Raw genomic sequence first — 25265 nt, 5'->3', positions numbered from 1 at the left:
TCAGGACATATGTCCATCCGTCGTCAACATGTCAGACAATACCTCAAAAACACCTCAACCAATTCACATGAAACCTTGAATTGTTGATATCTATTGATGTGGGTTCCTTTTGGTTTTTTATTAATTTTAGATTTTTTAAAGTTTCCTAGTTTTGTTTTTTTTTTCATTAAAAAATGGTGATTTTCCAGTTTTCAGACAAAAACTCAAGAATACGTTCACCAATTTGCATGAGACTTTTGTTGAATTGAGCTTCCTTTTGCTTTTTATAAATTTTAGATGTAACATTTCCAAGTTATGAGATTTATTAAAAAAGAGGGATGTTTCAGTTTTCTGAACAATGCTTTGAGCAGATATCCTGAAACTTTGTTGACATTGAGAATTATTGAACTTTATTCTTTGAAAAGGTGACGAATGTTTCATGCGCAGCGATTTATTATTCTTAACTCAATATTCTTTTAATTTTGCAGTATACACATTTTCCAGTGTACAGATAATATTAAGACAACAAAGAACAAATTGAAGATACATCATGGATCTCCTGTGTACTGTATTGTGTGAGTATAAAACAAATCATACACAACTTTTACTGAATTCAGTAGGGTATTTTCAGGCGAGGACATTTGAGCGAAAAAAATAGGACGTTTGAGCGCCAAAGTAGAACCCATTTGAGCGACAGAATTTTAACCCATTTTAGCGAAAATTAAAATTGTCAAAGCCCATTTGAGCGAAATATTTTTAACCCTTTTTAGTATATAAATAATATATCATTAATTAAAAAATGTTTAATAGACTCAAGACATGTCCATTTAAATACACTATTAATAGACTCAAGACAGAACAACATAAAGCAATATAAAACTTTTCAAATAAAATACAGCACTAAAAGTGTAAAAGGTTAAATCAAATGTTAAAAGTCTGTTCTAGCCCGGAATTTATAACCTAGAAAACGTACATAATGGGTTCTAAATATACCCCCTGTACAATACTGTTCATAGAATTGCATCAGGAACTACTCTATCCCTTTATCTATTCTCGATTGTGGTGCACATTTCTCTATAAATACTTTTGTCTATCCTATATTGGAATCCATCACAAAGTCTTTTTTTTTTTTTCCTTTATTCGTTTCAACAACTTGTATTTTCATGATGAAAATATATACAACCAGGTAAATTTTCGCTAAAATGGGCTATCCAAAATACAGGTGAGCGGATTAATCTGGCGCTTAAATGGGCTCTAATGTTGGCGCTCAAATGTCCCCTATTAGTTTTAATTTTTCGCTAAAATGTCCTGTGCCCGGTATTATAAGCAGTTTTTATACAACCGCAAAATTTGAAAAAAATTTCGTCGTATATTGCTATCACTTTGGCGTAGTCGTCGGCGTCCGAATACTTTTAGTTTTCGCACTCTAACTTTAGTAAAAGTGAATAGAAATCTATGAAATTTTAACACAAGGTTTATGACCACAAAAGAAAGGTTGGGATTGATTTTGGGAGTTTTGGTTCCAACAGTTTAGGAATTAGGGGCCAAAAAAGGGCCCAAAAAAGCATTATTCTTGGTTTTTGCACAATAACTTTAGTTTAAGTAAATAGAAATCAATTAAATTTAAACACAATGTTTATAACCACAAAAGGAAGGTTGGTATTGATTTTGGGAGTTTAGGTCCCAACAGTTAAGGAATTAGGGGCCAAAAAAGGACCCAAATAAAAAAAAATCTTGGTTTTCGCACCATAACTTTAGTATAAGTAAATAGAAATCTATGAAATTTAAACACAAGGTTTATGACCATAAAAGGAAGGTTGGTATTGATTTTGGGAGTTTTGGTCCCAACAGTTTAGGAATAAGGGGCCCAAAGGGTCCAAAATTAAACTTTGTTTGATTTCATCAAAAATTGAATAATTGGGGTACTTTGATATGCCGAATCTAACTGTGTATGTAGACTCTTAATTTTTGGTCCCGTTTTCAAATTGGTCTACATTAAGGTCCAAAGGGTCCAAAATTAAACTTAGTTTGATTTTGACAAAAATTGAATCAGTTGGGTTCTTTGATATGCTGAATCTAAAAATGTACTTAGATTTTTGATTATTGGCCCACTTTTCAAGTTGGTCCAAATCGGGGTCCAAAATTAAACTTTGTTTGATTTCATCAAAAAATGAAAAAATGGGGTTCTTTGATATGCCAAATCTAACTGTGTATGTAGATTCTTAATTTTTGGCCCTGTTTTCAAATTGGTATACATTAAAGTCCAAAGGGTCCAAAATTAAACTTAGTTTGATTTTAACAAAAATTGAATTCTTGGGGTTCTTTGATATGCTGAATCCAAACATGTACCTAGATTTTTTATTATGGGCCCAGTTTTCAAGTTGGTCCAAATCAGGATCCAAAATTATTATATTAAGTATTGTGCAATAGCAAGAAATTTTCAATTGCACAGTACTCAGCAATAACAAGAAATCTTCAATTGCACAGTATTGTGCATTAGCAAGAAATTTGCAATTGCACAGTATTGCGCAATAGCAAGAAATCTTCGATTGCACAGTATTGTGCAATAGCAAGTATTTTCAATTATACAGTATTGCACAATAGCAAGAAATATCTAATTGCACAATTTCAATTGGAGTTATCTTTCTTTGTCCAGAATCGTAGTTGAATCAACTTAAATCATTGTTTTATACAATATACAATGTATATTCATTTTACTACCAACTGATAAATTAAAACAATTGAGATCAGTTTTGGAATAAAGGATAGGGGGATGTGAAAAAAAATTGGGGGGGGGGGGAATTTCAGGATTAATATTCAACAGCATAGTGAATTGCTCAAAGGCAAAACAAAAATTTTAAGTTTATTAGACCACATTCATTCTGTGTCAGAAACCTATGCTGTGTCAACTTTTTAATCACAATCCAAATTTAGAGCTGAATCCAGCTTGAATGTTGTGTCCATACTTACCCCAACCGTTCAGGGTTCAACCTCTGCGGTCGTATAAAGCTGCGCCCTGCGGAGCATCTGGTTATTCTCTATTTATGTACATTATGTTTTCCAGTCTTTGCGTCTGGTCGATTATCAGTCTGTCTCTGTCTGTTCCACTTCAGGTTAACATGTTTAAGTTTTTGGTCAAGGTAGTTTTTGATGAAGTTAAAGTCCAAGCAACATGAAACTTAGTACATATGTTCCCTTTGAAATGATCTTTCTTATTTAAATGTCGTTCCCTGTGATATGATCCTTCTAATTTAAATGTCAAATCAGTTTTGACCCCAAATTCATAATCCACTGAACATAGAAAATGATATAGCAAGTAGGGTATATGTGTTTCTATGGACATATTCTTTCCTACTGAAAGAAAAGTTGTCATAACGGAATGTTGATTATTAGGTACTATATGCAAGACATAGAAGAAGGGACAAACATTCTTAAGTTTCAAAATTTCTAGGGGGTTCAGTGTAAAAAAAACTTTTGACAAATTTATTATGTTCATATCTTTTTAATGCAATACATTTATTTAAATTGTTCCTTCCCTTATTTTATCATAAGCATGGCTAAACAAATTATTACCAGAGGTATTGTGAGGTGACATGACATGGTATTCAACTATACATTGGTTAAACCTTTATTTTTTTCGTTTCTCATTGATTAGACAAAAAATATTTGTTTCTTTTCATTTGTCAATTCCATTTGGTTTTAAAGCGACGATCGCTTAAAGCTGTATTCTATAAGCAAACATATTGTCACTGCAGTTACGCTTGGAATCAAAAACTTTACTTTATATCCAATTCCATATTGTCATATTGTCATATTTTGATTAAGTCCTATTCACTGAGTCTGGATTTACTTGGCAGGGATGCAGATACAGGAGTGACTTTTATTACCACAAAACACAGATCAAGTTGGGATTTTGGTGGTGCCACTTTAATCATTCTAGAGTAATGTCCCTTTAAAAAGAAAAAAATTGTTGAATTTTTCATTTCTGTTCTATAACTTTAGTTTGCCTGAATTAAATGCTATAAAACTTATACACAATACTTATTAGGGCCCCGCCTTTAGGCGGGTCGCCCTATAGTGATCAGTCTGTCCGTCCGTCTGTCCGTAACACTTTAACTTTGTGTCCGCTCCATATCTAGAGAGCCATTATGATTTCATACTTTATACTTTACATGTTCATTAACCACCACCAGAGGGCGTGTCATGATGTATGTACAACTTCCTAGGTCAAAGGTCAAGGTAAAAAAACTTTGGTTTCAGTTGACAACCCTGTGTCCTGTGGTGAAGATCATGTCCGCTCTTTATCTTGAGAACCGTTATGATTTCAAAGTTTATACTTGACATCCATTTTAACCAACATCAGAGGGTGTGTCATGATGTATGTACAACTTCCTAGGTCAAAGGTCAAGGTAAAAAAAACTTTGGTTTCAGTTGACAACCCCGTGTCCTGTGGTGAAGATCGTGTCCACTCTATATCTTGAGAACCGTTATGATTTCAAATATTATACTTGACATCCATTTTAACCAACACCAGAGGGTGTGTCATGATGTATGTACAACTTCCTAGGTCAAAGGTCTGTCTGTCTGTTGGTCTGTCCATCGCTAACAAATTTGATCCACACTATATTTTGAGAGGACAGCTGTAATTATTTCATACTTTATACCTGACAAACATTTTTAACTTAACATATATATTAACCAACACCAGAGAATGTGTCATAATGTATGCATCCTAGGTCAAAGGTCAGTCTGTCGGTCTGTCCATCCGTTGGTTGTTCTTGACAAATTGTGTCCGCTCTACCTCTCGAGAACCGTTAATATTTCATACTTTATACTTGAACGTCTGTCTGTCAGTTTGTACATGACACCAGAGTGTGTGTCAAAGGTCCGTCCGTCGGTCTGTCTATCCATTTGTTGTTCTTAACAAATTGTATCCGCTCTTCCTCTCGAGAACCTTTAATATTTCATACTTTATACTTGACCGTCTGTCTGTCGGTTTGTACATGTATGTACCTTAGAGTAGTCAACAATGAGTTCACATCATGCAGTCATATCACTATTATACTATGAAAGTAAGTTGAGAATATTTATCAGTTTTAAATAAAAATCTTAGAATAAAATCACACATGAGACTATGTAATAACTTCAAATAATGCTTCATATCAGATTATCCATACAACTTATTTACCCCACATTATTGACAGCGGGGTCCACAGAGATGGCTCCCATCTCAATGGTATCTAGTTAGCACAAAACTCAGATCAAGTTGAGTTTTGGTAGTGTCACTTTTACCATCCTTTATAACTCTGTATGATATGCAAGCGTTGCCATCTTCATTTCTCATTTACTTAATTTTGGTGTGTATATTGGTTTATGAATTTGTATAAACTGGTGTAGCAATCAACATTGCATTAGATTTGTTTATGAAAAGGACATTTCATTAAATTATTTGTTTTTCAGATACCTTGATAACAAAGTATTTGTTTCATTAGCCAATGGAGATTTGATAGTGTATAAAAGAGATACAGAAGGTATATGGGATACAGAAAATCCATACACACGTACCGTTGGAACTGTGACTTCACCAATCAATAGAATGTTAGCTGTAGCTGGAAAATTATGGTGTGGTTGTCAGAACATGATTAATGTTATAAATCCATTGACTCTTAGAATAGAGGTAACTTAAACTAACCTAGATGTGTTTAAAATTTATTTTGTCAGTCAAACAAAGTGTATTTTTTGGCTATTTCTTCCTATCTTTTTTGTGTTAAATGTTCATACAAAAAGATTGCCTAATTAGGAGATAACTGTATTGCATTTTAAGCTCCGACTGCATCAATTGGGGATTTGATGGTAGCAAATTGAGTTTACTGGCGACGTGTTAGCGGAGACAGTAAACGGGTATTTGCGACCATCAAATTCCCAATTGATGTTGTCGGAGCTTAAAATACAATACTGTTATCTCTATTCTAATGAAACTGGCAGAAAACAACTTTAAAACATGTATTTAAAATCTGTCATATGCTGTCTGCGCTTGCGCGTACGTCCCATAGCATCAATTGTCAATTGATGCTATGTAAATAAGTGACGTTATCCAATCAAAATGAACGTTACAAACGTTGTTGCATTAGAATTATTTTTGGTTGTTGATATTCCCCTACCAGAATCTGATTATAGGTTTTCCTTCTGTCTGTCCTTACGTCTGTCATTCTGTTAATTCTTCATTGCACTATTGTTTGAATTGATAAAATAAATGTTGTTTTATTAATTGGTCATTGCAATGGGTTTCTAAAAATCAGGATTTAGGGTTATTTTTCACAAATTAGTCAATTATTTGCTTTTGGTTTGTCAATTTACTTTTACCACAGGTTATTTGAACTAGTGGGCATGTGCACATGTGGGAACCCCAGAGTTATGGGACTTGAACCCTCAAATTTAAGATAAAATTCAAATCTTTTTTTAAGGAGGGGAGTGGGGGACCAAGATGGATTTTGAATTTTTATATACCTGTCATCAGAGATTATTATTTTTTATATACAGTCATCGTTTCAAGAAAGCCAAGATTCCAACAGATCAGTTCAGTGTATGGTGACAGCAGGACAGGGAGTCTGGATAGCACCACAACAGAGTTCAAAGGTCTTGTTACATCATGCTACCACTTATGAGTTCCTGCTGGAAGTAAACATAGCCCATGCTGTCACACAGAAGTTGCAATGTAAATGTTGAAAACTTTTATAAACTGTACTTTATTCCATACAGTCCTCAATTTATATTGATTTTTTTTTGGGGGGTCCAATTCTTAAGGGGTTCATGTATTTTTTTAGGCAGTTAATCTGCCGTATGCAAGCACCCTGGATTTGTGTCCTACCCAATAAATGCTGAAGTGTGTGCCATTGTTATTCTCTAGCTGGACATTATGTTATTTATAACTTATTGGACAGTTTTTTCATACTTTTCATTCTGGATTACAAAAAATATGACCAGAAAAAACTTAAATGATCGTCGATTTTCCCAAAAGTTTTGAAGTTGCACATAGGAAGTAGAGCACATTAGGAATCCTTATGTATTTTATTATCTCCTGAGCTTTTGGCTAAGATGTCAAAGAACAAATGTATGAAATATTTAATCGCTGAAAATCTCCGAACAAGTAGTTTAGATTTCCCAAATTGCAAAAGTCCTAGGAATATTGTTTGTCGTCAATACGTAGTCAACTACGTCAGTGGTTTATTAAAATAAGTTCAACTGATCACGTTGTTGGCAGCAATTTCAAATTAGAAGACGAAATTTTCGTATCTTTTCAATTTGGGCGCATGGGTTAAAGTTAGCGGTTGTCCGAGGTCTGCGACCTTCCACTTTTGCAGTCGGACTTTCTACTCGGTTACTAGCTACGCCCGACATGCCCGATGGACCTTGAAAGAAAATTAAAAAAATAACTTTCCTAACATTTTTACCAAAGTTTCCTAATAAACGATCTCGAACTTATTTTCATCATTACTATTCATGACAACAATGTTCAATTTGAGCAACCGCTAGCTTTATACAGAAAATCGCCGACAAATAATGTGTAAATCAAAGTAAAATCGTATCTCACTATCTGTCAAACAACATTGAAAAAAATGGCTGCCGCGATAAACAATATCGGATCCAATTCCAGAAGAGGATAAGGATAATCCCGGGTTCGGCTATCATCTAAAAAAAATCCAGACAGGTGACAAAATACATCTATGCATGGTAAATAAATATAAACACTAGAATTGAAAACCAAAAGATATATGTAAAAGAAAGGAAAAGCAGAACATATTTTGTACACAAATTTTAGTGTAAAATCCAATACAATGTGACAGCTGGGAACAGTTTATATAACAATATATATGTTCCTGGTAACAGTATAAATTTTCTTTATCAGTGGTAAATGTTGGTAATCCATGTTAGATGTTTTTAAAGTCAAACATATTTCTGCAATTTCAAGGGGATTTCTTTTTCTTCTCAATGTTGATGGGTCAGTTAAAATAGCTGGAAGTTTCTTATACAACAAAAAAGATGTGGTATGATTGCCAATGAGACAACTGTCCACAAAAGACCAAAATGACACAGACATTAACAACTATAGCTCATCAAACAGCCTTAAACAATGAGCAACGCCCATACCACATAGTCAGCTATAAAAGGCCCTGATAAGACAATGTAAAACGAGAAAACTAATAGTAATAGCCTTATTTATACATAGATGCCAACCATTACGATTTTTGCGTAGTTTTTCCGATTTTGCGATAAAAACTACGCTATTACGGTCAAAGTCGAATAGTTACGGATTACCAATCATCGCCGTTCAATTTTGTAAAACACGGATTTTTATCATTATTTTTCCGTCCTGTTCCGGTATTTAGAAAACGCCCATGTAATGCTTCGGGTTTATCGGGAGTTATCAACCTATTGTTGAGTAACTAACTGACTTCCGAAGAGGCAAACTTGCATTTATGAAGTAACTTTCCCCCTTTCTCTACATCTCCTTGACAAAACGAAAATGTACTAGTCGAGAACATCTGAACAATAAATGAATGAAATACATACTACAGACAACATGTTAAACGACAAATTTCGTGCACATCACTTTGCAACCACTTGTCAGTAATTTTTATTGGTAAATGCACATTTATGAATGATTACTGAAAACTTTTCAAAAATACGGAAAATTTTATAGTTTGTTACTGAATGTGTCTTAAGGGGTTGGCATCTATGTTTATATGAAATAAATAACTAAAAACAAATATGTATAAACAAATGACAACCACTGAAATACAGGCTCCTGACTTGGGACAGGCACAAATAGAGCAACTATATATATATGATACCTGAATGTAAGCAAATCTTATGATCTATAGGTGGAGTCCATTGGGCCACTCTACCTCCTCCTGTTTGATAACTTTGAAACGGATGCGATTCCCACCCCTCGGCCTCGACCATAAACATTTATGTATGAGACTAAATAACTAATCAAATGAAATATAGGGGAAGTCCCTAGGGTCACCCCACCCACTATAACTTTAGTTAAGGGGAATAAAAATGTATGAAATTTTGACACAAAGTTTATGACCACAAAAGAAAGGTTTGGATTGATTTTGGGAGTTTTGGTTACAACAGTTTAGGAATCAGAGGCCCAAAGAGTCTAAAATTAAACTTTGTTTGATTTCATAATTGAATAATTGGGGGTTCTTTGATATGCCGAATCTAACTGTGTATGTAGATTCTTTATTTTTTTTTCCCATTTTCAAATTGGTCTCCATTAAAAGTCCAAAGGGTCCAATATTTAACTTAGTTTGATTTTAACAAAAATTGAATCCTTGGGGTTCTTTGATATGCTGAATCTAAAAATGTACTAAGATTTTGTATTATTGGCCCAGTTTTCAAGTTGGTCCAAATCAGGGTCCAAAATTAAACTTTGTTTGATTTCATCAAAAATTGAATAATTGGGGTTCTATGATATGCCAAATCTAACTGTGTATGTAGATTCTTAATTTTTGATCCTGTTTTCAAATTTCACATTAAAGTCCAAAGGGACCATAATTAAACTAAGTTTGATTTTAACAAAAATTGAATTCTTGGGCTTTCTTGATATGCTAAATCTAAACATGTACTTAGATTTTTTGATTATGGGCCCAGTTTTCAAGTTGGTCAAAATCAGGATCAAAAATTTTAATATTAAGAAATTTTCAATTGCACAGTATTCAGCAATAGCAAGAAATCTTCAATTGCACAGTATTGTGCAATTGCAAGAAATCTTCAATTGCACAGTATTGTGCATAAGCAAATATTTTCAATTGCACAGTATTGCGCAATAGCAAGAAATATCTAATTGTACAATATTGCGCAATAGCAACAATTTTTTAATTAGAGTTATCTTTCATTGTCCAGAATAGTAGTTGAATCAACTTTTAAAATCATTGTTTTATACAACATACAATGTATATTCACTTTTACTACCAACTGTTAAATTAAAACAATCTTAACCATTCAGTGATAACAAGCACTTTTTACATTTTAATATTTTATGATGTATTTAAATGAGTAGTTAGCAAACTCCATTAGAAATTTGAATTGAGATCAGTTTTGGAATAAGGGAAAGGGGAATGTGAAAAGAAAAATGGGGGGAGGGGGAATTTTTCTCATTTCAGATTTCATAAATAAAAAGAAAATTTCTTCAAACATTTTTTTGAGAGGATTAATATTCAACAGTAAAGTTAATTGCTCAAAGAAAAAACAAATCTTTTAAATTCATTAGACCACATTCATTCTGTATCAGAAACCTATACTGTGTCAGCTATTTTTAAATCACAATCAAAATTCAGAATTGAATCCAGCTTGAATGTTGTGTCCAAACTTGCCCCAACCGTTTAAATTAGGGTTCAACCTCTGCGGTCGTATAAAGCTGCTCCCTGTGGAGCATCTGATTATAATTATGCCTTGGTTTTTGGTTAACTGCCTACAGCGCTTACAGTGCTTTGATTTCTATTTTTTTCAAATTTTTGAAAAGTTTAAAGAAGAAAGAAGAAACCTTCAATTGCACTGTATTGCGCAATAGCTTTGTAAGATCTTTGACCAGAAACCTAAAATTATGTCAAAAATTTGATCCCAATCCACATTCAGACAGTATGAAGCTTGAATATTCTGTCCAAATTTGCCCAAACTGTTGCCCAAAGCAATTTATTTTGTTGTATTGACATATTTTTATTTCAACTATAGTTATAGTTCCACCCTTCATATTTGGATTTTTACAATATTTAAATAGTTAATTCATATATCATATGCTCTGACCTTGTAAATATTTGTCAGTCACCCATCCAACCTTTTTTGTCCAGAACAAGTCTGAGCTTCTTAAAATTTGTTATCCAGCTTCATGTGAATGTGTGATGTATTTTCATAAACCATTGGTTATCAACTTTCTGTTTACTAATTATATATACTTATAAAGAGGGTATTTCTTATAAGATCAGAATTTATTAAGGATATTGTTAATGTTATTGATCTTTGATAGAAATAAGAACTCTCCATCTAAGTCACAATTTGTAAAAGAAAAACCATTAAAGGTCAAAGTACAGTCTTCAACACAAAGCCTTAGCTCAAATCGAACATCAATGTATAAATGGTCTGTGTATGTTCTTCATTGTATGAAGTATAACATTGTTTAATGTTGATTTTTCTGATCTGGTAAGAATCTGATATTCTTTAAAAGGGATATCTACTCCTCATGTACCTGATCTGGTAAGAATTTGATATCCTTTAAAGGGAATATCTACTCGTGTACCTGATCTGGTAAGAATTTGATATCCTTTAAAAGGGATATCTACTCCTCATGTACCTGATCTGGTAAGAATTTGATATCCTTTAAAAGGGATATCTACTCCTCATGTACCTGATCTGGTAAGAATTTGATATCCTTTAAAAGGGATATCTACTCCTCATGTACCTGATCTGGTAAGAATTTGATATCCTTTAAAAGGGATATCTACTCCTCATGTACCTGATCTGGTAAGAATTTGATATCCTTTAAAAGGGCTTTCTACTCCTCATGTACCTGATCTGGTAAGAATCTGATATCCTTTAAAAGGGATATCTACTCCTCATGTACCTGCAGTAAGATGGTATTTTATCAACCTACTCTTTTTAATGTTTAAAGCAGTTAAGACATATCTCTGTGTTAATAAATTTGTTTCTGATTCTTTCAGCTGCAGATGACATTATAAGACAACACAAAGCTGCTTGTTTACGTATAACTGCCTTGTTAATTTGTAAAGATCTTCTTTGGGTTGGAACAAGTGCTGGTGTTATACTTACCATACCAATGCCAAGAATTACATCAACAACAACAAGAGGTCAAATGACAGCCCCATCAGTAACAGGTAAAACCCATTCAACAACTGAATCCATATATAGTGGAATATATATACAACCCCATGGAATCAAAGAATAACTATACTCATTAAATTATATTCCAAATTGACAACAACTTACTGAAGTACTCAAAGTGGTACATTGAATTTGACATTGTCATTTTGAGAGAGCAATGAAAAGTGAAAGTAGCAATAAAGAGTTATAAATAGATGAGATAAATATATGAAAATAAAGTTTGTTTACAATGTAACTTGAGTTGAACATAAGGGCCATGTTAGATTGTTATTTATATATATTTGAAGGTCTTATGTATGAACATAAGGGCTATGTTATATTGTTATTTATATTTATTAATTATCTACATTGTTATTGGACTTAATATGATGAAAACTGCCTATGCGATATAAGGTGTAAACTCTCCTAATATAGAATAACTCAGCCTGTATTGGCCAAGTTATTCTAAATTGACACAAATACAGGATTACGAAACGTCTTTAGTTTTTACATCGAAAGTCACGATAAACACAAACTGAAAGTAAACAGTTGGTTGGAAGACACAGTTTTCATCTAGTCTTCATTAACATGCTGAAACTTTCAGTTTGGCATATATTTCAGGCTAAAGATGGTCACAGTCATTTAAAAAGCATTTTGAAAGCCGACGATGGAATTATTTCAGGTTTTGTGAACGAGTAGATTATCACAAAGTTCATTTCTTGATGACCTCACTTTCACGATGGTACAAATCAATTAAATGTTTACTTTCGCTTTTTTTGTAAACTCATTTATTTTTAAACCCGAACCAGGCAAATGCATTCTGTAATTAGGCAAATCTTTGTTCTTTGATAATTTGACTTATGGATAGTTGTATCATTTTCAACTCCTACATTATCCTAGTTTCCGCATAACACATGTAATGGCAGTACCTTTCAAATTACTATTTTATGTGTTGCTTCAAAATTTAAGTTGTAGCAATTTATAATGACTGGAAAGGGTAGTAAAATTCATCAGATGAGAAAATGCTGAAGACACCTGGAAACAGCCCCAGATAAATAAATATTGCATCTAATAAAAAAAAGTGAGATTTGGAAAGTTCCATTTCAAGGTAAAAATACTTATCTCTTGTGAAATGAAATAAAAAAAAATAGTGTAACACTGTAGTAAATTAATAAAGATACTATAACGTGTATTTCTGTATTGACCTTGTTATTGGTCTTCGGCCAATACAGAAATACTTACGTAATAATATCACAATATTTTTAGGTCTTATGTATGGACATAAGGGCCATGTTAGATTGTTATTTATAAATATTTCTAGGTCTTGTGTATGGACATATATGCCATGTTAGATTTATATTTATATATATATTTGTAGGTCTTGTGTATGTGTAACAAAAAATTTGTTCCGGCGTGACATTTGTTCTGCGGAACAAATATCATATAAAATATGTTCCATCAGAACTTATGTCACAGAAAATATGTTCCAGCACTATAAAATTTGTTCCGGAACTAATTTTTTAACCAAGTGTGAAATAAGAACCAGAACAAAAATCACAGCACCATGGCAGGAGTTTTGTTCCAATATTAATATTTTCATAAAAAAGTTAAATAAGTTCCTGTGATATTAGTTTTGAATGAAGGTATTTTATAGAAGTGAATGAACATGTTCTGTTCGAACCTATTTCACAGAGAATAAGTTCTGTGCTTGCATGGGGTACATTTGCAATTGAAGGCATGACTGTAGGATGAAGATAAGAAATAAAAGTGATTATAATGTATAATAATTTGTATCTATGTCTTATTGTTTATGTGGTATTCCACCTTCTTGTTTCCTGCTAATCTGTCATGTGTTCTAATCATACATGTACTTAGTTATGGTCATTGCACAGTTTTTAAAGAGTGTGTCTTTTGTTTCTTTATGTCTTTTAATATAAAAGATCAGTCACTTTGTCCTTTCCAAAAAAGTACAAATGTTCATCTTTAACTGTTAATACTTTTTTTCGGAAAGACTTTTATTATTACATGTATTTCTTATTCTACTCTTCCCTGGACCATAAGTGACATTTTTAGTTTTATTATTTGAGTATGCTATTAAACTTTTGCTTTACTCCGCATGATCCAAATTTGATGTATACACTTTCTATTTATTGCATTATCAATATAACACATGCTTTTATAATGACTTTGAACTTACTGATGACAAGTGCTCAGTATATAAGATAACTTGTTTAACCAGTGGAACATATTTCACAGACAATGAACTAATTTCACCAGGTGAGGAACACATTTCACATATCCAGAACTTATTTCACCAGGTAAGGAACAAATCTCACAAACATGGAACTTATTTCACTAGGTAAGGAACAAATTTCACCAACCCAGAACTTATTTCACCAGGTAAAGTGTGGAACTTATTTCATAGGGATGGAACAAATTATATAGAAATTGTCTGTGAAAAATGTTCTCCCAGAACATATTTCCGGTGAAATTAGTTCCTCTGGAACTTTTTTCACAGGAACAAGTTTTGGCTCACATATGGACATATATGCCATGTTAGATTGATATTTATATATATATATATTTGTAGGTCTTGTCTATGGACATATCGGCCATTTTAGATTGATATATATATATATATTTGTAGGTCTTGTGTATGGATATACCGGCCATTTTAGATTGATATATATATATATATTTGTAGGTCTTGTGTATGGACATACCGGTCATGTTAGATTTTTAACATGTGTTGAAATGAATGCAGCTGCAGCAACTTCCAGTAGGACAGATAATGAAGAGGAATCGTCACTGCCAGAAAACCTTGCCATAAAAGACATGCCCCGTAGATCCTCTGTTGCTGCAACTACTGCTACTATGGCAACACGAATGCTTGTGATAAGTGGTGGTGACGGTTATGAGGATTTCCGTACCACGTCTGCTAATGAATCTGCTGGACGTGATGATAGCACAAATCATTTACTATTGTGGCATGTTTGAAAATAATAACTAGTCAACTTTATATATATATTAGTCCCCTGGTGTATTTATGTTATACTAGTCTCCTGTGTACTTTAATGTTTAGTCCATATGGGGCCAGAAGAAGGGTAACTCTCTATAAATAACTCTAGCTAACATATCTGTTGACCTCAAACATAAGACTACATCAATTGTTGTTTGCTATCATTGTTTTTATTGTTTGATTATCTTTCAGTAACATTGTTGTTGAGAGTGGTGTAAAGGGGAGGTATCTGCACGGAAGAACGCAAAATTAAATTGCCATTTTATGATGAATGAACAATTAAAAATTTACTGGACGTTGATCTTTTTACTGATTTAACAAAACATGGTAAATAACTATCCTTTTTCACAGCTGCACATGAAATAAAAATGGCAAAACATGTTGCATGAAAATAACTCTTTACCACCCTCTGTTAAGAATCCATATTTTACCATGAATACAATGCCTCATATATATCTTTTTTTTTAGTTTTGGGTTTTCATTTATGCTTTTATTCTTCCACTTGGATTACTGTAAATTTAAAAATTAGTGCAATATTTTTATTCATGGGAATAAAACAAATGTGCTCATATCACATTTTTAGCTCACCTGTCCCGAAGGGACAAGTGAGCTTATGCCATCACTTGGCGTCCGTCGTCGTCTGTCGTCCTTGTCGTCGTCGTCGTAAACTATTTCAAGAATCTTCTCCTCTGAAACTACTGGGCCAAATACTTTCAAACTTTAACTGAATGTTCCTTAGGGTATCTAATTTATAAATTGTATCCGAAGTTTTGATCTATCAACAAACATGGTCGCCATTGCTAAAAATAGAACATAGGGGTCAAATGCAGTTTTTGGCTTATAACTCAAAAACCAAAGCATTTGGAGCAAATCTGACATGGGGAAATATTGTTTATCAGGTCAAGATCTATCTGCCCTGAAATTTTCAGATGAATCAGACAACTTGTTGTTGGGTTACTGCCCCTGAATTGGTAATTTTAAAGAAATTTTGCTGTTTTTGGTTATTTTCTTGGATATTATTATAGGGTGCAATCAACAGTTTTTTTCTATGACGTCACATTTTTAGGGACCATGCATAAGTGACCCTTAGTGGTGGACTGATTAATAAAGATACTTGTATAAAACTTGATATCACTGGAATCAGAATGTTCTCTAGTTTATAATGAAATAAAAATAATGTGTACTTTTAATATATTAAAAACATTCCATCCAATGAACATGGGGGAAAAAAGCACTAATTTTGACAGAAAAAACTTGAAACCAGGTCATGTGCACAGACATGAAGACATGATCCATGCACATTTTTGATAATCAAAACTGTATGAAATTTGTAGGTTTTTACCTGGCCTTTCAAAAAAATCTTGTTTCAGGGTACGGTTTCCTGCTCCGAAAAGAGCTACAGTGGCTGCAAATAAGTTTTCAATTTTCACTGCCAAAAAAACAGGATGTTTACAAAGTTGTCTCCCCTCAAAACATGTAAAGTTAATTTAATTTTTAAAAATATTTCAATCATTCAACCTGTTTTAATTGAAAGCTAATTAACTATTTTTTACAATCAAACACAAAAAACATGATACTTTTGCACCAATTGAGTTAATAAACAGGGGTTTCCCTCCATGGTTATTTTTAGTCAGGGAATAACCCCTAGTTTTTTATACGAAACTGTTTATAGCACCCATAGATAGAGATAAACTGTAAACAGCAATAATGTTCAGCAAAGTAAGATTTACAAATAAGTCAACATGATGGAAATGGTCAGTTGACCCCTTTAGGAGTTATTGCCCTTTATAGTCAATTTTTAACCATTTTTCGTAAATCTTAGTAATCTTTAACAAAAATCTTCTCCTCTGAAACTACTGGGTTCCTTAGGGTATCTAGTTTGTAAATTGTATCCGAAGTTATGATCTATCAACAAACATGGTCGCCATTGCTAAAAATAGAACATAGGGGTCAAATGCAGTTTTTGGCTTATAACTCAAAAACCAAAGCATTTAGAGCAAATCTGACGATGGGTAATATTGTTTATCAGGTCAAGATCTATCTGCCCTGAAACTTTCAGATGAATCAGACAACCTGTTATTGGTTTGCTGCCCCTGAATTGATAATTTTAAGGAAATTTTGCTGTTTTTGTTTATTATCTTGATTATAATTATAGATAGAAATAAACTGTAAACAGCAATAATGTTCAGCAAAGTAAGATCTTCAATTAAGTCAATTTGACCAAAATTGTCAATTGACCCCTTAAGGAGTTATTGCCCTTTAAAGACTTTTTTCACAATTTGTTCATCATGTTGACTTACTTTAAAAAATCTTCTCCTTTGAAACTGCTGTATCAATTTCAGCCAAACTTAGGCTAAATGAGTTTCAGAGTATCTAGTATAAATTTTATATTTTATTTCCTTGTATGTCAAGAAACATAGCTCCTATGGCTAAAATAGAACATAGGAGAAAATGATTATTTTTTTTGGCTTTTGAAGAAAATAGGACGATCCAAAAAACATTTAAATAAATTGAAAAGCCAAAATAATCATTGATGAGAGATTTAACCAAAAGAATTAAGGTGAGCGATTCAGGCTCTTGAGAGCCTCTTGTTATACTATGGCAGTTTTATTTGAATCATGAATATTAAATGTTTCTAGGTCATGTAAGTAAATTTGGCATATTTAGCAAATTCGCAATAATTCTTATTTACAGTATATTTTCATGTGGTAAACTTTGTAAGGCCATTTTTCTCTTTGTTACATAATTATTGGAAATTTTACTTGTTGTTTCAGAGATATTGATGTAAAAAACTAATTCTTTAATTAGTGGGATAATGACATTCAGTTGTCAGTTCTCCATAATCATATAAGACAAAATAAATATTTAGAGACTTGAGAATCTTTTTATGGTAAACATCTTTATCAGTTATGAGACACTTAATCTCGACCTCATTTTCATGGTTAATTGTCTCTTCAATTACTAAAATTCTTACAGGGTTTGTTGATTCTCATTAGATTAAAAATAATTAAATTTTTTAACAGAATTATATCTTTTTGTTATACTTTGATCTAAATGACTGTCACCATATTAACCAAACATCATCGAAATATTTATTCTGACAATCAATTATGCAGATTAAGACATTTCAGTTTGTCCACACTTTCACCATTTTAGGAGTATGACTATGAGTGAAAATGTATGCATAGTATTATAATTAGTTTATAATTAACTATTTCCAAACAATCACTGGCTGAAGTCTATAGAGTGCTATAGGATCATTATTCCAATATGTCATTTAAAGATGCATGTATTAAATGAAATAGTTTTGAAATGTCCTTAAGATTTTATATACATATATATGAAGGGATGATTTAGAACTGACATATTTATATCATTTATCTTTTGTTGAAGACCATGTGTTAACCTCTATATATTTTTTGTGGATATTTTCTTGCCTGTGAAGAAAGGCGCAGAAAGCGAGACATGAGTATTGCGGGTGATGGCGACTATGGCAATTGTTAAACTGTTTAAGTTAGTTTGATAGGAACTACTTCTGATAAATCAATGATGTTTTGTATGAATTGCATTACTATCAGTGCATATCAGTTTGACAACTATTTTGAGGCCCTATCTCCAGGAAAATGGTCCAGTGACTTTGAATTAGTTACCAATTTTCAATGTTAAATTTTCTGCTTTAAATCAGTTTGATAGGACTTACAATTGACAATAATTTGTTATATAAATTTACATTACTATCCGTACACCTCAGTTCGGTGACCATATCGAAAACCTATCACTAATTCATGGTCCAGCAAGTTTGAATTAATTAGCAATGATAATGTCCATCGGATTGTCTTCTTCTGAATTGTCTTCTTCATAATTTTATGGAGACAGGTGAGACATCTCTCTGTGTCAACAGTTTATGAATTGTTTTGATGCTGTTTTATTTACATATACCAAACATCTTTTGTTGATATGCTAGATGGCAAACCTCTTAAGTGGCATGAGATGCCAAATTCATTACCAACAATTTTATCAAAATAATTTTTTACATGTATTACAAAAGTTCTATAGCATGTATAGAAACAATAAACAATTCTAGAAACAGAAAATAAAGTATCAGCATTTGTGTGTATTTTAGGACAAGATCTCATCTTATTAACCATAGAGATGGCCTCAAATGACTGCCAATGGTCATGTGACTTGATCTAAAGCAAATATAAATATAGATAGACAGACAGACAGACAGACAGACAGACAAGAATGTGGCAATAGTATAATGATGGTCTAGGTCTGTTTGATTTTGTGTCCTAGATTAAGATAAATATATATAAATCTTTTACTTCTATGTATAAGAGTTACTGTAAACCAACTTATTATCGCACATACTTTATTTTATTATACCCAGCTAGTCATCTGCGTTGCAATATAATTTCGCGATTATCTTATTTACTTAATATACTTTGATAGGGAAAGATCCAAGTTATTCCTTTTCACGACGATTTAATTTCGCGTTATTTTTCTACTTGCGAAAGCCGCGAAAATAAATTGCTTGCAAAATTTAGTTCGTTTACAGTATTAGTTGTTGACATAATCAGGCGGTTTTATTTTAAGATAAAGATCACACCATTTCCTTAATTGTTCTCATACTACTCGGAATATTGAAGAAGGTAATTATCAATTTCTTTATTCAGATCCTTGCTAGATAAAGGTAAAAATGGGAAAAAAGAGAAAATACTTTATCAAATGAATTTGACAATCAAACTTATATACATATCATATTAAATATGTTTATAATAGTTTAAATTGAAAGAAATAAAGAGACCAATATAAAATACGTAAATAAAGGGTAATTGGTATTTATGAAAATATTGGGGCATTTGATAAACAGTGGTTGTATAGGAAATATAAAACCATATGCTTCATAAGGAATGTCCTATTTACTGTTGTCATATTGTAGAATTTTAATAATGTATGTATATTTTTATTAATTGTATTAATAAAACAGTGATAAATGTGCCAATTAGGTCACAGATTTGTGCAATATATCCAGCTTTAAGAAGTAAAATCCAGCAAAACTTGGCTGTCTCCTGATTATTTGTAACCTGAAATTTGACTTTCAGTTATATTTCTAAACAGAGTGTATTTAATGACAATGTGAGACCCTCATTGGTGGTCAAGGTTGTTAAACACTGCTTTAATAGTGTATATTGCAATATAGTAAATGTTGGGTTCTGAATTCTAATAAGAAATTCTGCTGCATTGAAAGAGCAGCAGAGATTCTTATGACTTATGAATTTTGTCATATTTTGATAGGTATGTCTCACTTTTTGTTGTTAGTTGTGTGTTTATTATTTTTTTTTTTATTAAATTGGAGTAACCAATGTCTGATCTTTACAAGGTCTTATAAGTTTATTCATTTTGGTTGTATGGTATTTTTACTGCTAGATTATATTTTATTTTGTATGGATCACACATGAAGTATATGTTGTTTATGTTGGTTTTTATGCCCCACCTACAATAGTAGAGGGGCATTATGTTTTCTAGTCTGTGCGTCCGTTCGTCCGTCTGTTACACTTCAGGTTAAAGTTTTTGGTCAAGGTAGTTTTTGATGAAGTTGAAGTCCAATCAACTTGAAACTTAGTATACATGTTCCCTTTGATAAGATCATTCTAATTTTAATGCCAAATTAGAGAATTTATTCCAATTTCACAGTCCATTAAACATAGAAAATGATAGTGCGAGTGGGGCATCCGTGTACTGTGGACACATTCTTGTTTTTGTTGCTGTCACTATCATGAATTGCTTGGTTTGTAACAGGAGCTTACTAACAATAACTGACAGAAGCATAGATTATTTTCAGTACATTATGCTATAAATCTATTTTTAAACATAAATTGGGGTAATTAAGCATTGAAGTTAAGTAAAATATACAAGTTATTGACCAATCAAAATCTATGATACATGTATAAGCCATACTAAGGTGAAGTATAATAAAGAAATAACCACACAGATCTCTTTCCTCAACTTCTTCATGTCTTTAAAATGAAATACCAAAAAATATGAAAGCACATAGTTATTTTTTTGTGATGTGATTATATTTTATTTTTCATCCTAGTCAAAGCAAGAGGCAAAGATAATATCTTTGAAATTCCTCTTTGTAGTAGTCTTACAACCAGTAGTCGGAGCTATAACCACAATTAACCAATAGTCATCATAGTGACAAAAAATAGTCATTTTATAAGTGCAACACTACTTTATTTTGAGGAGAAAACAAATCTAAAAAAATGCAAACTCTGCAATAAACTTGCAAAACTTTCTTCAAAGATCAACTATCAAAACATCAAATCCAATCATATTTACCCAGAAATGTTTCCAGAGGCCCCTTGTTGACAAGTTTGTTGCATGTATGGGAAATAACAATTGACATATACAATATATTACAAACTTGACTTAGTTTTAAAATAATTGGCCTTGATGAAGGCTTCTTATCCATTCCAATGCTGAATGATTATATCAATAATGAAAACAAAAGATATATTGATTGCTATTTTGTGTATTTTTTTCTTTGATCTTTCTTTGTGATGATTTTTCAGTTCATGCTACTCCCTTGGGATAGAAAATATGACAAGAAACTAAGGGTGCTTCTACCATAGAAAATATGACTAGAAACTAAGGGTGCTTCTACCAAAGAAAATATAACTAGAAACTAAGGGGGCTTCTACCATAGAAAATATGAACTAAGGGTGCTTCTACCATAGAAAATATGACTAGAAACTAAGGGTGCTTCTACCATTGACAGTGTTAACACCAACTACAGCATACAAAAAATAGCAAGTTACATTTTATCAATTAAATTCCCAATTCAAGGATGTTTCGACAACATTTATTCTCATGGCTGCTGGCCTTTAGATGAGATTGTAGCAGAGAAACAAATCCTCTTTTGCAAAACCATTGAGAACTTATACATATCGGTTGCATATATTTCATGTGTGGTACAAATATGTGTGTATGAACTTGATATTATGTCATCTTCCTATTGTAGGATTATTCTGTTAAATGATATTTTTCTTGGTTACATTGTTCCTAGCTTTGTATGGTCAGTGTGTTTTGTCTGCTTGACATATACATGTATATCAGATAGAATTATTATTTATATAGTTTGTTAAGTTTAATCAGATCTGTTATTGTTGATGTAAAGTGTATTCAGGGGTTTAGACTCCAGGTTTATGTTGTTTTATGTTGATACACTGCTATATGTATATAATTAGATATTTTCATGCTCCTTTTTATTAGCTTATTTATTGATTTTAATGTGGTATATATCTGTATAATGCTAACATTAAGTAGAAGAAATAATTGTCATATTGTTTGGATACAGCTTTAAATCCGTCCTGTAATTCATATTCTATCCGAAAAATATCTGTAGTTTTTAAAATTGTGTGTTTTGTATTGTTTTATAATTGTTTTTATGATTATATGAAATATGGAAATTTCATGCCATATTCATATGAACTGAAATTGCTTATATATTGTAAAAGCATTCATTATGAACAACTGTATTTTTTGGGATATTTATAAACTGAATCAGCTATGACCCTATCACTACAGTTGTGAACATCTTAATAATGGATAGTTGATCTTGTCATTTACCAATAGGAATAACATGATGCCTAGTTCTGAATAAGATAGGGTAATTATAGAAATAATCAAAGAGTCACCAAACAACACATACATTCACGAATGCGCGAAATTCATCAGTTGTTTGATCATATATCGAATATTTATTCATATTTGAATTCTTTGATTAGTTATTCTATAATTATTCATTCTTTTCTGTTTTTATTTAGAATAGGGCAAACTGTAAGATGCAATTCTTATTGGTTCAATTAATTCTAAATTCTAATAAGAAAGGAAAAGAAGGAATAAGGTGTATTAGTTCATAACAAGAAATCAGAACAAGCAATGGATAACCCAAAGAAAAAGGAACAGTGCTTTTATTGATGTCTTCACCTGAAAAAAAACCAGCAAGGCCTTCAACATGAAACAAAGCTTACACCACACTGCAAGTTCGTGGTTGCCCATAACTCTAGGTTTAGCAAAATTCTTTGCTAGATTTCTTTAAGGCTATATCTGTACTTTAAGACCAGAACTATGGGTTACACTGTCCTTTGTTGCAGTTGTATTAGAATGATCAGTGTTTTACCAGTACCCCACCCCTACCCCAACTAACAATGTTATAGACTAATTATATGGTTAAATACAAATTTAGAAATATGAGGATTAACTTGATGAAGTGAATCTGATCAACTGGGGTTTTTTTTACTTAAAAGCTGTAATTCTTGAAAATGTTTATGCATAATTTTGAGGATAAGATGATATTATCATTGAACCAGGGGAATTTACATGTACTAATATGCGTTAGCTCGCCTTTTTATGTAACATCATATCTGAAAATTTTTGTCGGGAAGATGCTTGAGAGGGTAAAAAAGGAATATCCTAAATGGCAAATACCATGGTATTTGAGGCAAATTCACGGGCCCTGGTGAAAAACAGGCAAATTCGTTTGAAATGAGGAAAAAATATTAGAATATGCAAAAATACACTGGCTATTATTAACCAATCAAAATCTGACTTCCTTATATAAGGTGTAATAATCAAAAATATATCCTGGTCATTATGCAATCACCTTGTTGTTCCATGCTTACCACCCATTTTTATGTTCCTTTGAAGTAGTGTACTGAGGTACTTCCATGCACTAAATCCATCTTTACAACCCCTGTATACTGAGGTGCTATAAATCTAGTCTGTCATTTAAGGACAGTATTTATCATTCATATTGTCTATATTGTTTTAGTTTAATTATGACTCGAAATACAAATGTTATGGATTTCGAAGCTTAAAGAATTTATGAAGTGTTTGTGTTAGCATTTGTTAGTTACAAGATATTAATACCTTTTCATATAATATGTCCATATTGTTTGTAAAAAAATTAAATAAAAATAGATTTAAACTTATGAAATTTATTTTTTATTTTTTTGACTTACTAGTTTCAAATCGTCATAGTAAACTTCTTTCTTAAAAAATATTTTATTTACAATATTGTGTATCATTACAATGAAATAAAAAAAAAATTAGAGGCCATATGGTCCATTCCCTGTCTGTTGTCTGGGTCAGTCATTGTTTACTTTTTCAAAAATGTTCTTTTAAACCAGTGGACAATTTCAGCCAAACTTAAACTGAGTGACCCTTAGGGTGTCTTGTTTAAAGCTTGGTTGGTTCCTGCCATTCAATCAACATTGCTATCAGGGCAAATAATGGAACACAAGGAGTAAATGTATCAGTCAACTTATATCTCAACATTGCTATCAGGGCAAATAATGGAACACAAGGATTAAATGTGTCAGTCATCTAATATCTCAAAACCCATAAAAGATTGAGAAACAATGTTAAAATCTATCTTCTTACCATTGTCCATAAGATGACTCACTATGCCCCCTATCAACAAAATAAGAAGAAGTTGTGGTATGATTGCCAAAGAGACAACTTTACACCCAAGACCAAACAACACAGAAGTTAGGAACTATAGGTCACAGTATGGCCTTAAACAATGAGCAAAACCCATACTACATAAAAAGCTATAAAAAGCAAACAGGACAAATGTAAAACAGTTCAGATGTGCAAACTAGAGGCCTGGTTTATACATGTACAAAACATCAAGCAAAATACAAAGATGATACACAGCAACAAGTGACAACCACTGAGTTACTTGGGAGATGCACAGTCATTTAGAATTTTGGACTATATTAAGGTATAAAAAAGAAGATGTGGTATGATTGCCAATGAGACAACTATCCACAAAAGACCAAAATGACACAAACATTAACAATTATAGGTCACCATACAGCCTTAAACAATGAGCAAAGCCCATACCGCATATAGTCAGCCTGGCTCAAAGGGCCAAGTAACATGGCAGACAGCTTAAAAAACAACATACAGGGGTAAAATACAAATGTTGTCTATCATCTTGAGAATGGCTTTTAAAGAGAAAATTTGACAGACACAAAATTCAGAATGTTGAGATCTAATTACTTTTCCTTTATATCACAAGTTTTACAACTGTCAGATGAATTATAATAGGAGTTATGTCCCTTAAATGACAAATTTTACTAATTCATTTTATATATGAATATTAGGTTAAAAATTATAATAGATGTTTAAGTGGTAGTTGCAGACTTCAAAGTCATGTGGTCTCTTGCTGAGTTTTCTCATTGGCAATTATACCACATCTTCTTAATTTAAAACATTAGTAGCACAATTTCTTCAAATGAGTCCACAGGACAACTCCTTATTGAATTTATTGACATTTTTTACCATTTTTTTTTTGCCTTTTTGCTTAACA

General features: G+C 32.1%; 1 protein-coding gene across 3 annotated transcripts in view; it reads left to right on the top strand.

Annotated features, from left to right (window-relative positions):
- Window positions 1-22919, top strand: part of LOC134695852 (rho guanine nucleotide exchange factor 17-like) — a 52142-nt gene extending 29223 nt beyond the window's left edge. For all 3 annotated transcript variants that reach the window (XM_063557299.1, XM_063557297.1, XM_063557298.1), the window contains 5 exons: window positions 468-554; window positions 5440-5656; window positions 6520-6694; window positions 11703-11876; window positions 14567-22919. In XM_063557299.1, coding sequence (XP_063413369.1) covers window positions 468-554; window positions 5440-5656; window positions 6520-6694; window positions 11703-11876; window positions 14567-14859 — 946 coding nt within the window. In that variant the 3' untranslated portion in view covers window positions 14860-22919. The remainder of the gene's footprint in view (window positions 1-467; window positions 555-5439; window positions 5657-6519; window positions 6695-11702; window positions 11877-14566) is intronic.
- Window positions 22920-25265: the final 2346 nt, after the last annotated feature.

This window comes from Mytilus trossulus, chromosome 14 (genome assembly GCF_036588685.1).
Source record: "Mytilus trossulus isolate FHL-02 chromosome 14, PNRI_Mtr1.1.1.hap1, whole genome shotgun sequence".
NCBI classification, from domain to species: Eukaryota; Metazoa; Mollusca; class Bivalvia; order Mytilida; family Mytilidae; genus Mytilus; species Mytilus trossulus.
The sequence above is the reverse complement of the archived record's forward strand: the minus strand, read 5'-3'. Positions and strand labels throughout refer to the sequence as shown.